Source organism: Cryptotermes secundus, unplaced genomic scaffold (genome assembly GCF_002891405.2).
Source record: "Cryptotermes secundus unplaced genomic scaffold, Csec_1.0 scaffold1176, whole genome shotgun sequence".
Classification (NCBI taxonomy): domain Eukaryota; kingdom Metazoa; phylum Arthropoda; class Insecta; order Blattodea; family Kalotermitidae; genus Cryptotermes; species Cryptotermes secundus.
Genome location: NW_019725859.1, coordinates 40,290 through 58,293, shown reverse-complemented (window position 1 = coordinate 58,293; position 18,004 = coordinate 40,290). Strand labels below are relative to the sequence as shown.

The 18,004-nt window shown below is 43.0% G+C and overlaps 1 protein-coding gene across 2 annotated transcripts in view; it reads right to left on the bottom strand.

Moving 5' to 3' along the window:
* LOC111863815 (single-stranded DNA-binding protein 3) overlaps positions 1-17,681 on the bottom strand; it is a 329,719-nt gene extending 312,038 nt beyond the window's left edge. For both annotated transcript variants that reach the window (XM_023850528.2, XM_023850529.2), the window contains exons 1-3: positions 17,483-17,681; positions 16,346-16,418; positions 15,202-15,263 (exon numbers count right to left, since the gene is read on the bottom strand). In XM_023850528.2, the coding sequence (XP_023706296.1) occupies positions 15,202-15,263; positions 16,346-16,418; positions 17,483-17,538 (191 nt within the window). In that variant the 5' untranslated portion in view covers positions 17,539-17,681. The remainder of the gene's footprint in view (positions 1-15,201; positions 15,264-16,345; positions 16,419-17,482) is intronic.
* Between the last annotated feature and the right edge of the window lie 323 nt (positions 17,682-18,004).

Below are 18,004 nucleotides of genomic sequence, written 5' to 3'. Positions count from 1 at the left end.
AAAGGCCGTTGTCTCGTTTGCTTCACGGTCGTTGCCTAGCAAGGGGTATATATTCCACAATATTTTCCTCCCATACAATACGAATTTAGTTCTTTCATACACGCCATGACTGCACTTTCTCAGCCCTCTTAATACACCGTTATTATTTTTTATTGCTAATGGGGTGGGTCCCTTGTACTGCGGCCACTTCTGGCCTATTGTACCAGCCCCAGATGACAGGTGTGGGTGATTGTGGAGCAACTGGTGGAATGAAGATTGGCAGGGGAAACTGAAGTACTCGAAGAAAACCTGCCCCAGCGCCACTTTGTCCACCACAAATCCCACTTGACCAGACCCGGGATCGGGAAGCCAGCGACTAACCGCTTGAGCTATGGCACGGCCCCATGGAAGAGCCTAAGTCTATAACAATTGCACAGTCTGACTTGATGTATACTTGCACACCTACACGCCATGTCATAAACACAAATATGTAAAGCTGTCTATACTTAATTAATTAATTAATTAAACACTGTGCACTGAAGACGTATGGAGAAGTGGATGTATACAACAACGTATTCTTGGAGGCGAGTGGTAAGCTTCGGGGCTCTGCTGCCCTAGCCCCGGGGGAAGAACCCCTGGTGCCCAAAAGATAGGACGCTGCTTGGGCTTCAGAACCGTTCTGGACGACATGGCAAGAAGAAAACCCTTTCCCCTACCTGGACTCCACCTTGGCCGACCAGCCTGTAGCCAGTCGCTTTACCGACTGCGCTACCCCAGCTCGTCATGCGCACATACGAAGGAACTTCTACTGTTCGAATTAATGCGACAGTGGTTCTCACTTAATTTGATGCAGGATTCATAAGTCTTGATTATTTCTATTTCACTGAAGTATCATATTTTGGATATGGAATCGACTACTGGAAAAGGCCTCTACCTAAACAGAACGATGAAAACGCAGGCATCCACTCACAAGTCAAAAGGAGTTTCTTACTGTGTCTGAATGGGCCAGAAATTGCACGGGAACTACGACAGAAACATTCTTTCCAGCAGAGCAACTAAACCTTGCCCTTTCGCATTCGCAGAGAGGCTACATTTACGTCCACTCGTAATGCCTGTCAGAAGGGTGGAAATCTCGGCTAGACAACAGGGCAGGCGCCGTCTCGCCCGTACCCAAAGTATCAGTCTAGCGAGACAGTGAGTTAAGGGAACCGTGTTGACATGCCCGGCGTCACAGTTTACTGCGAGACGGAGGAAAGGGTCAGTCCTAACGAGACACTGTTTGTTACCTGCAATTCTATTATGGAAAATACTTAACTTCCTGTAATTTGTTATTACAGCAAACCTAATTGCTGTTTGAACGTTTTATGTGTACATATAGGGACCATGCTATTACCAGTTTATGTGAGCGTCATGACGAACATAACGTATAAATAACATTCAACAGGTCTGTGGATCAACCTCTTGGCCTTCAACCATGACACATATTTTCACAGTTTTTCCACTACTCTCAAATGTCAAGATCATCTACTTTGTCATTTCCACCACTCAACACTTAGAATTATCCTAACGTCAAATTTCGAACCTACCTAACCACAGCAACACCCGCTGAAAAGTAAAGTCTCCTAATTTGCAATTCATCATTCATCAATGGCTCTACAGCCCTTTGTTGGGCCCTGGCCTCTCCAGTTTCGCAATCTTACACAGACGGTACGACTCCTTGGACAAGCGATCAGTCCGCCGCAAGGCCACTACCTATACACAGGCAACACAAACACAGACAGACAGACAGACATGCCTTCGAACCCACGATCCAAATGTTCGAGCTAGCGAAGTCAGTTCATGCCTTAGACGGAGCGGCCAACGTGATGGGCCCCAATTTATAATACAAACAATAAATTTAAGTTCCTTCCAGTCTAACCGATTTTTAAATGTTAAAAACATTTACACTGCCTTACGGGTTCGGGCCTTAGATTCTGTATCTTCAAGAGGATATCCAACATCGTCATTTTCACGGCAGCCGTGTGTGGAAGTAAATTGTCTGGAAGCTGTTTATGCAGTAGTAAAATACATAATATAAAATAATGGAAAGCCTCTTAAAATGGCTAAGCTACGCCGAAACAAATAATGTTTTAAACAACTAAAAACTGGTTTCACTGGAGAGAAATTATATTTAGTTAATGAGAAGTAATCGGTGAAGAAATCTTCCATTAAAAGAGCTACACAAACTTTTTCGTACCTTCCTTCTGTGCCCGTTACCGAACAATGTGTCGCGGTCGGCCATTAACACCATCTGTTGTGTAGCGCATGTAACTAAGTCCCGGCACACGCCCATATATATATATACATGCTGGGAATCATAACCCGTATCCTATTTATTATAGCTGCTCTCAATCAAAAATTTCCCGTGGCTACATTTAAAATTTAGGAACATGTTCTATGACCACACAGGGCCTAGGTTCAACGTAACTTTTTGGACGCAGAAGTCATGTAATTAAGAACACTGAATAATATTAATTTATCCAATATCCTTTTTCTGACACGTTTCTAGTCTCAGAGTCACCACCAGTTGTATTTTATTAACCAAATTCGGATACTGAATAAATAAATATTACTTTGTGTTGTGATTTTATTGTTTATTATATTACATTGTATTGATTCATACGCAACATGCAGAAAGACGTTCCCAATTCTGTGTGCATTTTACATTTTATGCAAAAATCAAAACTAAAATATGTAGCACGCAATGATATTTTAGCGTGTATAGCCCACGTTGCCGCAGCAACAGACAATAACGCAACAATACGAGAGCTGTGTTTTCTATGTGGTCCGTGCCACAATGTATAAGCAAGGGGAAAATTTCGAGCTTAGTCGAACCCCGTGTGGAGGCGGGGTAGAATACCTCCACCGTGACCCTGCGAGTCGTAAGAGGAGACGAAAAGGGAAGACTCAAATCTGGAACAGTAAAATATGGTCACGAGTCCCAAGGGACTCGGACTCGGACTCGGACCCGAGAAAGACTGCGCTGGCAAGGACCATCAGCATATACAAAAGACAAACCCGTTCTCTCGTCAGAGACGGCGCCCCACAAAAACAAGACCGTAACTGTCAAAGAGTAATAAATATCTGCTCATGAGCCCCAGATTGGGCTTCACACAAAGACTTACTTACTGACTGACTGACCGTCATTCGCAATGTGACTTTGAGTTTGACTATGAGCTTAGTCGGTTGTCAGCTGACAGTCAGTTCTGTACGTGAGTCTGTGAAGAGAGAACTAGAGCCGGAGGCAGAGATACAACCACTGTCAGGCCGTTACCAGGAAACGTCTAGTAACAGACCGAGAAAAAGAGGTTGTGTGCTCTAGTGAAGTGTAGAAATATCAATAATGTTAGAGTAATTGTAATTACTACCTGTAAGTGGTCAATAACGCCATTCACCGAACCAAACCCAGTCTGTATTCACACGCATAATAAGTGACAATACTTATGAAGTGGACTAACAAATCTAATACGTATAAACAATGGGGCAAACATACGAAGCGTGAGAGCAACAATTTCTGGGGATGTAGGGTCCTACAAAGCTATAACGAACGTCGGCATTTACATATATGTAAAAGACAGCTTATTCTGCTGTGTATGTTATGTCGTTCTCGCGTCGTAGCACTTTTCATAAACCTGCACAGGCAGCAGGTCTGTGTTCGAAAATTGTGCCATATGAAGAATAAATATGTAACTGATTCATTGCTTGAACAAAAAATACCGAAGAATTTGGTCTAGGCTTGCATTCGGGGGGTCTTCCGATCGAATCTCAGAGGGACGTCTGCATTATTCACCTATCACTCTACCATCCAAAGCTATAAAGTCTCAATATTGAAAACATAGTTAAATAACCCGAGAAAAAACTAACTCCTTGCCTTTTATTGAAAGTGCATGGTTATTGCCGTGTTCACAGGAGCCTGCCACTGGTCGCAAGGCTGAGTCGAATATTTTATATCCAGCCCAAGCCTCCCCCCCGCCCAATATCCTATATCTTTAAGATCCCACGCTTTTATTACCCTCCCATGTACGCCGATGTATCCAAGTATTTTCTTCCCTTCGCCATTTTCCAGTAGAATTCTATCCGCATACGTTCTGAATGTCATATCAGTCTCTTATTCCAAGATCTTAACGCTCTATTAACATTCAATTATGACTGTCGTTCGGAAATTTTCCCTTTCCTCGCCTCCCTCAGGAACACCTCCGCTGAATTTCTTTCTCAACCCTTCAATATATGTTCTTATCGAGAAACCCAGTTTCGTGCCCATACAAAGTATGAAATATTATAGAGGATTCGAGGTTCTCACATGGGTGAATTCCATCTTCTGCGATATAACGTCGCGTAGTCCGTTTAAAGTCGACAAACATTTCGGATGAACATGTCGCCTCCATCTTCAAGGTAAAGCCAAATTTGCTACCCATTTCATGCTGCTTTTGCTTGGCCTACTCAACCCTGAAGATGGAGGCAACATGTTCGATCGAAACGTCAGTTAACTTTCAATGGACCACACAGCGTTATAGCCAAGAAGACAAATTCTTCAGGAAAAACTAGAATTGTTTATGTTTCAGTTTCCATGTTTGTGGTTGAACACTGGACGACAAAACCTTGTGAACGCAACAGGAGCAAAAATTCCTCCAATTTAACTTGCCCTTTACATTCTCAATATAATTTTGATCTATTACTATCGTTCCCAATATTTTAATTTTGACGTTCTTTCGTAAAATGTAACTTTCACCCGCATTGTGACGAGGGCACAAATCATACAAAAGTACCTACCGAAGACGACAGGTAAACCAGAAATGCGAAGCAGATGAAAACTGAAATGAAATGTAAGAGCAGTGCGACTTACTGCCACGTACTGATCAAATTCTGGCAGAAAGTCACATATGCATAAACTCAGAACTGCCTGAGCAGTGGAAGCAGTCCACCACTACACCAGATTACAGAAGTGATAAACTGACTGCAGCACTGTCATGAACTACCGTATAAAATTTTATGTCAAATCCTCTCACGGTTAAGTCCATGCGCAGACGAAATTATTGGGGATTAGCAGTGGGTTTCGGTGTGACACATGAACTACTATTCACATTTTTTGCATTCATCAGATAAAAGGTAAAGTTGTTCTTGTGCTTAACTAATTAAGCTCTACGCCAAAAAAAGAGTATGGGGACTGGATGTGTAGATCCACCTTTTCTTCAACTCGGCACTAGTTAGAGGTCAGCTTCAGGCCCCTGCAGCTTTATCCCCGGGAAAGAGCCCCCGGTACCCATTGGACAGGAGGTTGGATGGTCCCCAGAGCCGGTCTGGACGATGTGGAGAAGAGAAAATTCTTTAGCCTACGGGGACTCGAATTCCGACCCCTTGGTCGTCCAGCCCGGCTGCATCGGTCAGATACTGGAGAAAAAATGAGAGTGCAGCGAAAGAGTGCATTAGCTACTCACAGACTTCAAGAAAGCCAATGATCAATTAGGATGGAAGCACTATACAAAATTCTCATCGAGTTTGGGGTACCCACGAAGCTAGTTTTGCTTCTTAAAACACGTTTAAAATGAGGCGTACAGCAAAGTTCACATAGGTAAACATTCATCCAACCCACCTCCTAATGAAAATGGTCTAGATGCGCTATTCGACTTTGGAATACACAATTACGAAGGTCCGAAGAAAACCGTGTGGGACTAAAACTGATTGGATCACATCAGCTTCTGGTTGTTGTTGTTGTTGTTGTTGTTGTTGTTGTTGTTGTTGTTGATGATGATGATGACGACGATGACGATGACGATGACGATGACGACGACGACGACGACGATGATGATGATGATGATGATGATGTAAATCTATTCAGAGATAACATAAATACATAAAGAAAAACACAGCACCTCTATTTGATGCTGGTAAGGAGGTTGGTCTAGAAGCACGGTGAAAACAAAATTTATGTCGCTGTCTTGTCACGAGAATCACAACATAAAGATATCTGACAGATCCTTCGAAAATGCAGCACAGTTCAGATATTTGGGAACGACAGTAACAAATCAAAACTTTATACATGAGGACATTTTTTTCCTCTCGATCCCACTGGGGAGCATAGGGCTGATTTCTCAGTTTCATGATCATTTTTACAGACGGTAGGACTCCTTGGATGGGTGATCAGCTCGTCGCAAGGCCTCTACCTAAACACAGGACAACACAAACACAGAATAAACATATACACGCACCAAACATCCATGCCTTGTGTGAGATTCTAACCCCACCTTCCCTGCTTCCGAGCGAGCGAAGACAGTACATGCCTTAGATCGCTCGGCTACCGTGACCGGTTGAGGTCATCAGGAGCCGATTAAATTCGGGTAATGCTTGCTACCATTCAGTTCAGAACCTTCAGCCTTCTCATCAACTCCAAAAAAAAAATAAATTAATAAATAAAAATTAAAATATACAAAATCATGATTTCGCCTGTAGTTTCTACTGGTGTGAAACTTGGTCTCTGATATTAGGGGATGAACACAGGTTGATGAGAATATTTGGGCTGAAGAGTGATGAAGTAACAGGTGGCTGGGAAAAGCTGTGTAATGAAGAGCTTCATGATCAGATCAAGGACCATGAGATAGTAAGGGCATATAGCACGCATGAGGGAGTCCAGAAATGCATACAGGGTATTGATGGGAAATCCAGAAGGAAACCACTAGAAAACCTAGACGTAGTTGGGAGGATAATATTACAACTGATCTTAGATAAACAGAACTGGGTGGTATGAGCTGGGTTAATCTGGCTCAGGATAGAGACCAGTCGCCAGCTCTTGTGAAGGTGGTAACGAATAATCTGAATCCATAAAATTTGGGGGAAACTCTTGAGTAGGCGAGCGACTGGTGACTTCTCATGGAGTTAGTTGGCGTGGGGAGCCCGACCCATAGTGACCGCGTGTAGGTGGCGGGGCGAGGAGTATCGCCGTAAGCGTGGTCAGGATTCGAAGGTACCGATGCAGTAAACGTGGGTGCACAACAGCGAGGCAGGTGAACAGGACTCGCTGTAGCTCCAGACGAAATTCTGACACTGCGAAGTAGGAAGTGGGCTGCTTCGTAACAGACGGAGAAACCTAAACATCGCGCGATCAGACATGGAAGGACAGCTGACAGTCCTGGGAAATCGGCAGACACTCGGCAACGTTAGCAGGGTATCACGTTAGCCATATAAGAGGCAAACTTCCTGGGGTGCTTCTACAGACAATGAAGAGTCCTGACTAGCAACTGACAGCGGAATGGATGAGATGACTGCGAGTCAGAAAATTCGCCGAACTGAATGCGGTCTCAGTGCTAGGTGACATATACATAACGGGCATCAGGACTGTGCTAAGGCGATGAAACAGGCGTATACAAAATACGCACTGACGAGAAAACATGCACATTACATTAACGTAATACAGAAATCGGAACTCCTGACATGACGGGAACGGACTTCTGGATTCCAACGGGCAAGACAGTGGTCTATGCACCTGCAAGAACATCGTAATCGACTTCGTACTCCGAGGGGGAGGGGAAACGGCCACTCATTCGCTGCATTTACGGAAAAAGGTCGGCCCTCTTGAGAGCACGAGGTCAGGGCTCCGTTGTTGACAAGGAATTGCGCACCGAGACTCCGGGCTGGCGAGAGATCGGGTTTTCGGACACGGGACGAAAAGGGTTTCGAAAATCTATGCCGACTGAGAAACGTACCTGAGATATACAGGATTTTGTGTTCTGACGGAAGGACTCGGGATACGGGCGGCCTGGACGGTGCACTGTCGGGAAACGGAAGGACTCTGTAGCGACAGATATGTATATATGGGAAAAAGATAACTAGAACAAATAGTAACCGATAGCTAACTTAATTCCCAGAGATGAGCCCTTCTTGAGAAGCTGCAAATTGTGCAGCTTCTTAAGAACATTCCAACATATTATGAAACCCGAAGGTTCATTACTGTGTTCACAAGAGCCCTCCGCTGATCACTATCCTGAGCCAGCTCAATCCAATCCATATCGTCCCAACCTATCTCTCTAAGATCCATTTTCATATTGTCCATCCACCGACGTCTAGGTCTTTTCAGTGGTTTCTTTCCATCTGGCCTTCCCACCAATATCCTAAATGCATTCATCTTCTCCCCATTCGTGCTACATGCCCTGCCCAACTCATCCTCCTTGACTTGATCATTCTAATTATACTTGGAGAAGAGTACAAGTTATGAAGCTCCTCATTATGCAGTTTTCTCCAACCTCCTGTCACTTCATCTCTCTTCGGTCCATATATTCTCTACACCCTGCTCTCAAACACCCTCAGTCTATGTTCCTCCCGAATGTTAGAGACCAAGTTTCACACCCATACAGAACCACAGGCAAAATTATAGTTTTGTATATTCTAATTTTTATGTTTTTGGACAGCAGACAGAAGACTAAAGGTTCTGGACTGAATGGCAGCAAGCATTACCCGAGTTCAATCTGCCTTAATTTCCTCCTGAATCAGGTTTTGATTTGTTATCGTCGCTCCCAAATATCTGAACTGTGCCACATTTTCAAAACATCTGTTTCTTATCTTTATGTCATGATTTTGCCCTGCATTTTGGTGACGAGACACCAACATATACTTAGTTTTGTCTGTTTACTTCTAGACAAACCTCCTTAGTAGCGTCAATTAAAGTTTGTGTGTTTTTCATCATGGTATCTACATTATCACCCCGTAGATTCACATCATCGGCATAGACCAACAGCTGATGTGTTCCACTTAATTTCAGTCACACCTGGTTTTCTTGGACCTTCCTAATGGCATATTCTGAAGCAAAGTTGAAAAGGAGTGGCGATAAAGCGTCTCCTTCTTTTAGACCATTTTGGGCAGCAAATTTGTCAGACAAATATTTACCTATATGGACTTTACTGTACGTTTCGTTTAAACACATTTTAATCAGGCTACCTAGTTTCATAAGTGCCCCAAAATCTATGAGAATATTGTACAATACTTCCCTCTCCAATATCTGACGAACGCAAAAGATGTGATCTGTAGTTGATCTGTTACGTCGAAACCCGCACTGATGATCCCCAATAATTTCATCTATATACGAACTTAACCTTGAGAGAAGAATATTGGATAAAATTTTGCATGAAGTTGATAGCAGTGATATCCCCCGATAATTACTACAGTCAGTTTTATCACCCCTCTTGTAAACTGGTACACTAATACACTCCTTCCATTGATCAGGGAATTCTTCCTGATTCCAAATAGAAGTAATTAGCTTACGGATCTTAGAACGTAATATTTCACCTCCTGCCTGAATCTGTTCTGCCGGAATTTGATCACTACCTGGCGATTTATAAATTTTGAACTCTGCAGTAGCAATTTCAACCTCGAAAGGACTAGGATCAGGCTCTAACGGCTTAACTGTATGTATTCCTGTCTGCCTAACATCAATGACCCTATGTACATTCAATAACTGGGAATAATTCAAAATGTTGTGGGAATCTGCAAGCAGAACACCGTTCTCATCCTTCACTAAGTTACTGCTAGGCTGATAACCCTTCTTAAATTCATTGATTCCTCTGTACATTCTCTAATGTTTTTTGTTCTTACTGTTCATTGCAAGCTCATCAATTTTGTCTTCAAATTATTCCCGCCTGCTGGTTTCACATCTTACTTTGTCCGGGTTATTCCCATTTAACTTGCTTGGATCCTGTAACCACTGCAATTTGGCTTGTTTTCTCTGATCTAATAATTCTGAGAATCCTTCGTCGAAACTTGGCTTACCTTCTTCATTTCATAATAACCTTCCATTTGGTTGAAATTTTTATATTCTAAAAGTTTCCCAAGCTCTATTACTATCCACCTCAGCGTCAAAGTTTTCCAAAGACGCGAACCTATTTGAGATTTCAACACAATACTGCTCTTTACCCTCTACATCATTTAATTTCTTGAGATTGAACCTCTCCATATGAAATCTGTGCATTGTTTGTTTACTGACTGTCGTCTCTACCCAACTTTTGCCATCCAGATAGTGGCCAGCATCACAGTCCATTCTTCTGAACAATCGGACACCAAGTACACTTGAATGCCGTCGCCTGTCCATCAGAATACGGTCAATTTGAGTGTGAATCTTTACAGCAGGAGATGTCCAAGTAAATTTATGAATGTTACGATGTAAGAACATTATACTTTCGACAGATGTTTTGATGTGGCAAAGTTGGCTATTCTAAAAGCACTGTCATCACTAATTTCATGTAAACTCTCGTTCTCAATGGTTGGTTCTTTCCTACCTACTCTGGCATTGAGAACTCCTAATATAATTTTCATATGGTATTTAGGAAAGGTATCGAATACATGTTCTAGTTCCTCGTGCATTCTGTCCTTAATACCATAAATTTTATCCTCTGCTGGGGCTTGGACATTCAGAACGATATCACACCAGCGACCTCTTAGTATTATGAACGACATCCTACCTCTAACAAGCTCTACCCTCTTATTTTTTTATTGCTAGTGGGATGGTATAGCTCAAGCGGTTAGTCCTGGCTTCCCACCGCGGCGGCCCGGGTTCGATCCCGGGGCCTGGTCAGGTGGGATTTGTGGTGGACAAAGTGGCGCTGAGGCAGGTTTTCTCCGAGTACTTCGGTTTCCCCTGCCAATCTTCATTCCACCAAATGCTCCACAATCACCCTCACCTATCATCTGGGGCTGGTACAATAGGCCAGAAGTGGCCGCAGTGCAAGGGACTTAGTCCCACCCCACTAGCAATAAAAAAAAAGTCCTACCCTATACAGACTTGTTACACTCCACGTCCGATTTTCTTAGCTCGTGTCGTCTATCCATAGAACCCGTCCAAGTCCGAGGCCCTTTGTGCCATTTCGAAGCAAGCTACAAGCCCACCCCTTGTCAACTGTACACGACTCCTTACTCAATACACTTGCAGCTACCCTCCACTGAAGACTCACATGTAGAACAGTTAATATTTCAGCAAGAATAAAACTATTCTTCAGCTAACAAAACAACAAGCGCTGTCATGGCCTTTACTGTGCGGGAGTAATGCGACCCCATGTGGAGACTCCATTATTTCGGGAACTCAGCAGAATTTGAGTCCGGAATTATACTGACCAGAAAGTCTAATCATAATTCGGCGTTTGCGATGAAGTTCTTCTGAGTACTTAGCAGGACAGAAAGGTTGCAGAGGGTACTGCACTGGCAAGAACACTATCGCTGAGCGAACGAGGTCGGACACGGTGCTAGTGGAAAACGGGGTCGTGTGGGGCGGTGAGGGTTTCATGATGATACGTTTCGACACATTTCTACTATTACAGTACGCCTATGTGAAGACATGCGGTTTCCAGGCTAGAGGCGGCTGTGAATTCAACCTCGTGATGAATCGGACACAGGAGACTTAGGAAAGCATATTGATGCTCAAGACAATAAAAGAGTGCTAATGCTTTGGTCTGGCACTGGAGTGTGCAATACATGTAACACTGGAAGCGAGAAGAATCATGGGCAAAATGATGAGCAACAAGAATGCAGAGCAGCAATTTGCATGGATTACGTGCTCTATTATCATTTAGATTAAATATAATCAGTCTAATTACATCCAAAATTGGTCTACTTTATCTTAAACTACTGAAAAATTATATTTCCACTGGATGTTTCATTTGGACGAGTACTGCACAGAGGAACCTGGATAGCTCAGTCGGTATAGCAACTAGGCTGAGGTGTGGCCGACCGGGATTTTATTACCGGGCAGGGGTAAGAGATTTTCATTTCTCTAGAGTCCAGACCGACTGGGGCCTAGCCAACGTCCTATAAAATGTGAACGGTGGAACTTATACGGGGGGGGGGGTTAAGCGGCAGGGGCATGAAGATGACCACTCACTTCCATCTAGTACTGAGGTTAAGAATGGTGGAGCTACACCTCCACTCCCTAAATGCTTTCATAAAGTTGTGCTTAACTACATGATTGAGTATAGCGATAACTTTTAGTACACAGTCTGATTTCATGCGACAGGTCCTGCAAGTAGTGTACAAATATGTACCAAAGTTTCGGTCAGATGAAGCTGAATTTTAACCTCTTCGGATTTATACCTGCGTACCTTACAATGTAGAGCCGGGATAGACAGTCAGTATGACTGGCTATTGGCTGGACGACCGAGGGGTCAGAATTCGTGTCCCGGTAGAGTCAAGGACATTCACTTCTCCATGTCGTCCAGACCGGCTCTGTGGTCCACCCAACCTATCCAATGGGCACCGTGGGGTATTTCCCCAGTGGGTAAAGCGACAGGGGCGTGAAGCTGATCACTCGCCTCCAACTAGTGTCGAGGTCAAGAAAATGTGGATCTATACATCCACTCCCCCATACGCCTTCACGGCATACTGCTTAATTAGTTAAACACAGGGACAAGTTTACCTTTACCTCACAAGGATACTAATGACATTATAGAACAAAGTTTCCTATATCCACAATTTACACGTCATCTTCAATGTTACTGGCTTAAACAGAAAAATCATTACAAGTCTTGTGAAATTTCCATGGAGGCTGTTGAAAGGAAACTTCAGGAACACAATATCCCCAATAACCTGAAAGGTTCTGGGAAGGCAGCTACATTTCTACTAGGACACTAAACTTGACAGAATAACAACATGCAACAATTTCGGCGAAGAGAAACATATTAAACTCTCCCTTTCTTATATTTCTTTGTCATAACTTAACCAAACAGTAAAAGGCTGTTAAGTGATCCGGCCCTCAGATACAAGACCAATATCAGATCTGTGAGCATAAGGTCGGCGCGCACACGAGCACACAGCGTTCTTAACTTCAGTTCCATTTTGCTACCATGTATCAGTGGATAACTGTGCGTCTGGTGCTCTCACAACGGTAAAAGGTAAAGCTGTCCCTGTGCTTAACCAAATAAGCACTAGGCCATGAAGGCGTATGGGGAGTGGCTGTATACATCCACGTTTTCTTAACCTCGGCACTAGCTGGAGGTGAGCAGTCAGCTTCACGCCCCGGCCGCTTTACCCCCAGGGAAAGAACCCCCGGTACCCATTGGATAGGAGGTTGGGTGGACTCCACAGCTAGTCCAGATGACGTGTAGAACAGAAAATTCTTGACCATACCGGGACTCGAACTCTGACCCCTCGGTCATCCAGTAGCTATACTGACCACGCTAACCCGGCTCCTGATCACACAACGGTACTAGAAGGAAGTGAAGCAGGCAGGCACCAACGTTTTCAAAGAATCTGCTGCCTCTATCTTCAGGTCATAATATGGAGACGAAGATGTACACAGAACGTTCTTCCAGGACGTTAATATCTATCTACAGAAGTACACCGCTTCACAGCCCACAAGACTGTAATCTTCATACTTAATTAAATATATGTTTTGTTTATTTCTGATGAGCCGCGACAGTGCAGTCTGCATGGCGACTGGCTATGGGCTGGGCGACGGAGGGGTTGGAGTTCTAGTCCCGGTAGAGGCAAGACGTTTCTTTCCTCCACGTCATCCAGATCAGATGTGGGGTCGTAAAGCCGACCACTCACCTCCATGTAGTGTCAAGGTCAAGAAAATGTAGATCCACTCCCCCATACGCCTTCATAGCGTACTGCTTAATTAGTTAAGCACAGGGGCAACTTCACCTTTTTTTTTTCCTTAGCACTACAGCCCCAGTGGGCCTAGGCCTACCTCCATGAACTTCTCTGCAACTTTACCTTTACGTTAGTTTATTTCTGCCTATGGCCCGAACTTCATGAAGTAATAACTCTAGCAGAAGGCACTTTTAACAAATTCAGCGTGAAACAATGATTCATATTGATTCATGTCAAAACTTAATGTTCAAGATCTCAACAGAACATGGAATTTATAGTTCACTGTTATACAGCATTCAAGGTTCAAAGTATTCTGAAACATGAGAATTACATTCTAAGCTTACAATTCACATTACATAAAAAACAGTATGCAGCCCTCATAACTGCCACACACCTACCCAAACTGAAAGTATGTTTCTTCCTTATACCTAATAAATACAGAAATAAACTTCTTCCAAAAGTTACAAGAATGGTTATTTTCTAATACAATGCTAGGTCCTGTCCCCACTTGTTATCCCATTTAAATAACAATGGCTATTTTAATACACCTATTACTGAAATTAAATTTAGTGACTCCCTGATTTGCCAAAGAAGCATAAACGCTCCCATGTGCATGTGTAAACATATTTCACAGTGTGCTGTAACATTAATCACAATGTATTCTACAATCTTACAAATGTCAAAAACTATCCACAACCTTCCATCAACCAGAGCTGGGACACACTGGTGTGTGTAATCTCAGAGTTTAGTCCTAGTATTAGTAGTTTAAGTGAGAATAAAAATGCTCGTTAGTCCCGGACTAGTTGCACTGTTAGGACGTTAAAAAAACCTTCCATCAGTTCGATTTAGCAGAGAAATAACCAAGTAAGATTTGACGTTTTCACGGCGGTGACTATGAAGAACGCCGTGTTCTGGGATGTGGCACAGTGTAGAGCCTGTATGAACCGACGTTTCGGAGGAACGTATCGCCTCCATCTGCAGGGTAGAAAAATTCTCGAGCTAGGAAGCAGCGTATGTGGCTAGCAGACTGAGCCAACAGTCGTAAAAAATGAAACCAGCTATATAAGAACAGAGGGAAGGAGGGAGAGTGGGCTACGTGGGAAACCAATGGAGAGGAGAGGGAGAGGCCATACGTTCCTCCGAAACGTCGGTTCACACAAGATCTACACGGCGCCACATCCCAGAAGACGGCATTCTTCAGAAATTACCATGTTCTGACCGTTTTGCATTGCCGTCCACGATGTAACCTGTATTACTACTTGCAGCACTGAGTCATGTTTCCATAGCTGCAGATCACTTATAGCATTAGGTTAATTCTGACCTCCTAATGTATTATTATACCAGTAAACCTTCAACGTTATTTTTACTGACCAATGCATTACCTTCCAAACGACAGTGCTCCGGGTTTTGGGGTGCTTGTAATGGGCTTATGTGCAAGTTGTTCCCTACAGCGGTCATTTTTATCTTATATCTTTAACCACTCCGTCCATCTACTTGAGCATTCAGTTGCAGAAATTTGACATTTTCGTCGGGAATAAGGCATGTCTGCTTGTCAAGAGACCTAAATATACTGCTGTAAAACACCTGCACACAACAGTAAGATTACAACTTTACACTTACCACCACCATGAATGCAGAAACCCCGGAGGTTCCCCTAATGTTATATTCTTCTCCCATCTTATCTGAAAATGGAACAGGATAGACGGATATGAGTTTATTGCAGCTACAAGCTACAAAAGACTCTTTTCTATGCATACTGACGTAAATATTTCATATTTACAACTACATAATTATGTGATACTTTAATCAACAAATTCTACATAATGCGTTACAGTACTTATATTTCAGATAGATTCCTTCGTTTATTTTGTTACGGAGGCCGCGAATGTTTAAATCCTCTAAAAAATCCTGGCTGGCTGCGGCAATTCAGTGGCTGCCCCCCCCCCTCTACCCACTTCTGTTGCCAGAGTGAACACGGCGTCCCACGCTAAACCCAGTATTGATTTTTGTACTGGATTCAACCCCTACCAGCACCCTACTTCACCCCCTTTCATTCGACATCGCAACGCCGAACAGTTAACTAATATTCTGAGTTAAAACAGTTTTACATATCATGCAATTTTCTCTCTACATTCTGCCACTTCGTAACTTCACTACAATACACAAAGCAACTGACACTTCCATATTAACTTTTTGCATTCAACCATCGACTTTATGTAAGGAAATATTTGGTGCAACAATTTCACGTTTTTCGAAAGGTCCCTGTCAGCCTGAAACAAACCCTCCGTTGCGGAACTGGAGGCTTCGCTAGGCGTCCTAAGACTCCTTGAATGCAGGCAAAGTTTACACGAGATCCCACCATTATTACCCTGTTGTTCTGACACCCCTTTCCACTGTGGGCCAACAACTAAAAATACATATTAAAAGATTCAGTTCTGCAACCAACGCATTCCCACTTTTAGGGAGGTGGGATGTATCTGCAGAACTAAATCTATTATGTTCTCCCCAGCGACTCCAGACCCCTCTCTATTGTTAACTGAACTAAATACTAAAAATGTATAAACGATTTTGGGTTGCAGCCAATTCTTTCCTGGTTCTACACATTCGGTTTGGCAACTACGCCTACACAATTACAACTTGAATTAGTGGCATACACATTTGCATCGTGTTCGGCCATCACTCCGAGGCTTGGGTATGGCACTTCTCAACTTAGGTGAGGGCCATGTGCATGTACGTAAGCTAATATTCAGAGAGAACAACATACCTCTGACAGGAAGGTCTGTGCAGCTTTTTGAGCTCCTACGTGTAATAAATATTCGTACACGTATAACGCTAACCTAGAAGGAAAGAGACGTTCAGTTAACAACAAATAATTACCTTCACAACTTTACAAAGATCATGTATAGTCACACCACACCACTATAATAATTAATAACAAACTTTTCCCACTGCATAATTAACTGATCCTATTAAAAACCATATATTCTTCGTTTATTGCTTATCAGACGTAATTACACTCATTTTAAAGCAATATCATTCACTTCTATTACATGTTACACGAAACCACATGCTGAGAAACTGGCAATGTGGGAAGGTGCTTCGTAATTGTCATTACCTCCCCTTACCACAGCTCGTATCTAGAATCACCTGTATCGAAGACATAACTGAACAATCAAGAACTTTGTCGATAGTCATGAAGATTCTATCATCAGCATCACATACGGAACTCTCTGAAGGAACGCTGGTAAAATACATTTTTGGAAGAACTTTGTGCGTTTCGCAGAAAACTTGTTTCCACACTGAATGAACATTAGTAATGTATATCACACCCAAGCATATAATTTAACAAAATATACTTCCTGGTTCAAAACGTAATTGGATGGAATAATGAGGTTCAGTCTCCGCAAAACGAAACTCTTGCAATTGTTTATATCAGTATGATATCAATAAATACCAAAATAAACCTTTATGGCGCGTGCATTATATTGGTTTATGGGGTCTCAAAAAACCGGTGCACTTGCAGTGTTTGTGTATACGAAGCAATGTAAACAATCACACCACACCAACACGGCTGCATCCACACAAATACTCAAGACAGTTATCATTTTCGGAGATATCACTTAGATGTACACAGACACGTCTCAGCTGTTGAACTGCTTGAAATTATACACATTAGATGCCACTTCTGACACACGTTGCGTAACATCTGAAACGCCATCTTGGCTATCACATTAAAACATCACACTACGTTCACATTAACAGAGAAAATCACCGAAGTGGACGACCGCGACATACGGCGTTACAACACTTTTCCCTTAATTTCACCGAACAGTAATCAGTAAGAAGAACTCACTCGTTCACAAGTCACTACTATCACGCTGGACCACTTAGGCATACTTACTTTTCACGTGCTTGAGCATCTGAAGGTACCGCTGAACCTTTCCCCTTCGCGTACATATTGTAGACTTCAACTGTCACGCACCTGTCAGACTACCAAGGCCGTCAGTGACCCCGTGACCATGGCAACGTCAAGGGACCTGTCAAACGCGGACTGCTGATTGGCTCTGCTGCTCATTTGGCAGTAGGGAACCTCACTACTATAGTTTGCGTAAGCAAGGAAGATAGACGATCCCCTACCATTGGCTGAACCATTATAGAGCTCGGCTATTCCATTCACTTCTCTCACCCCACAGATATGCCCACGATTGCTGTTTAGATTACCTGACTCTGTTATGCATTTCTCTTAATTCAGTTAATAACTAAACTCTTCAGAACTATATTCATCTTCATCAGAATATCTTATGTGTCTCTAATATATAAAACTAATTAAGAACTTCAAGTACGCTCGAGGATAAATATCAAAGTGTCCGACCGCCCGGGGTGTGATGAAGTAGATAGGAACAGCACGGTAGAGAGCTTGAGG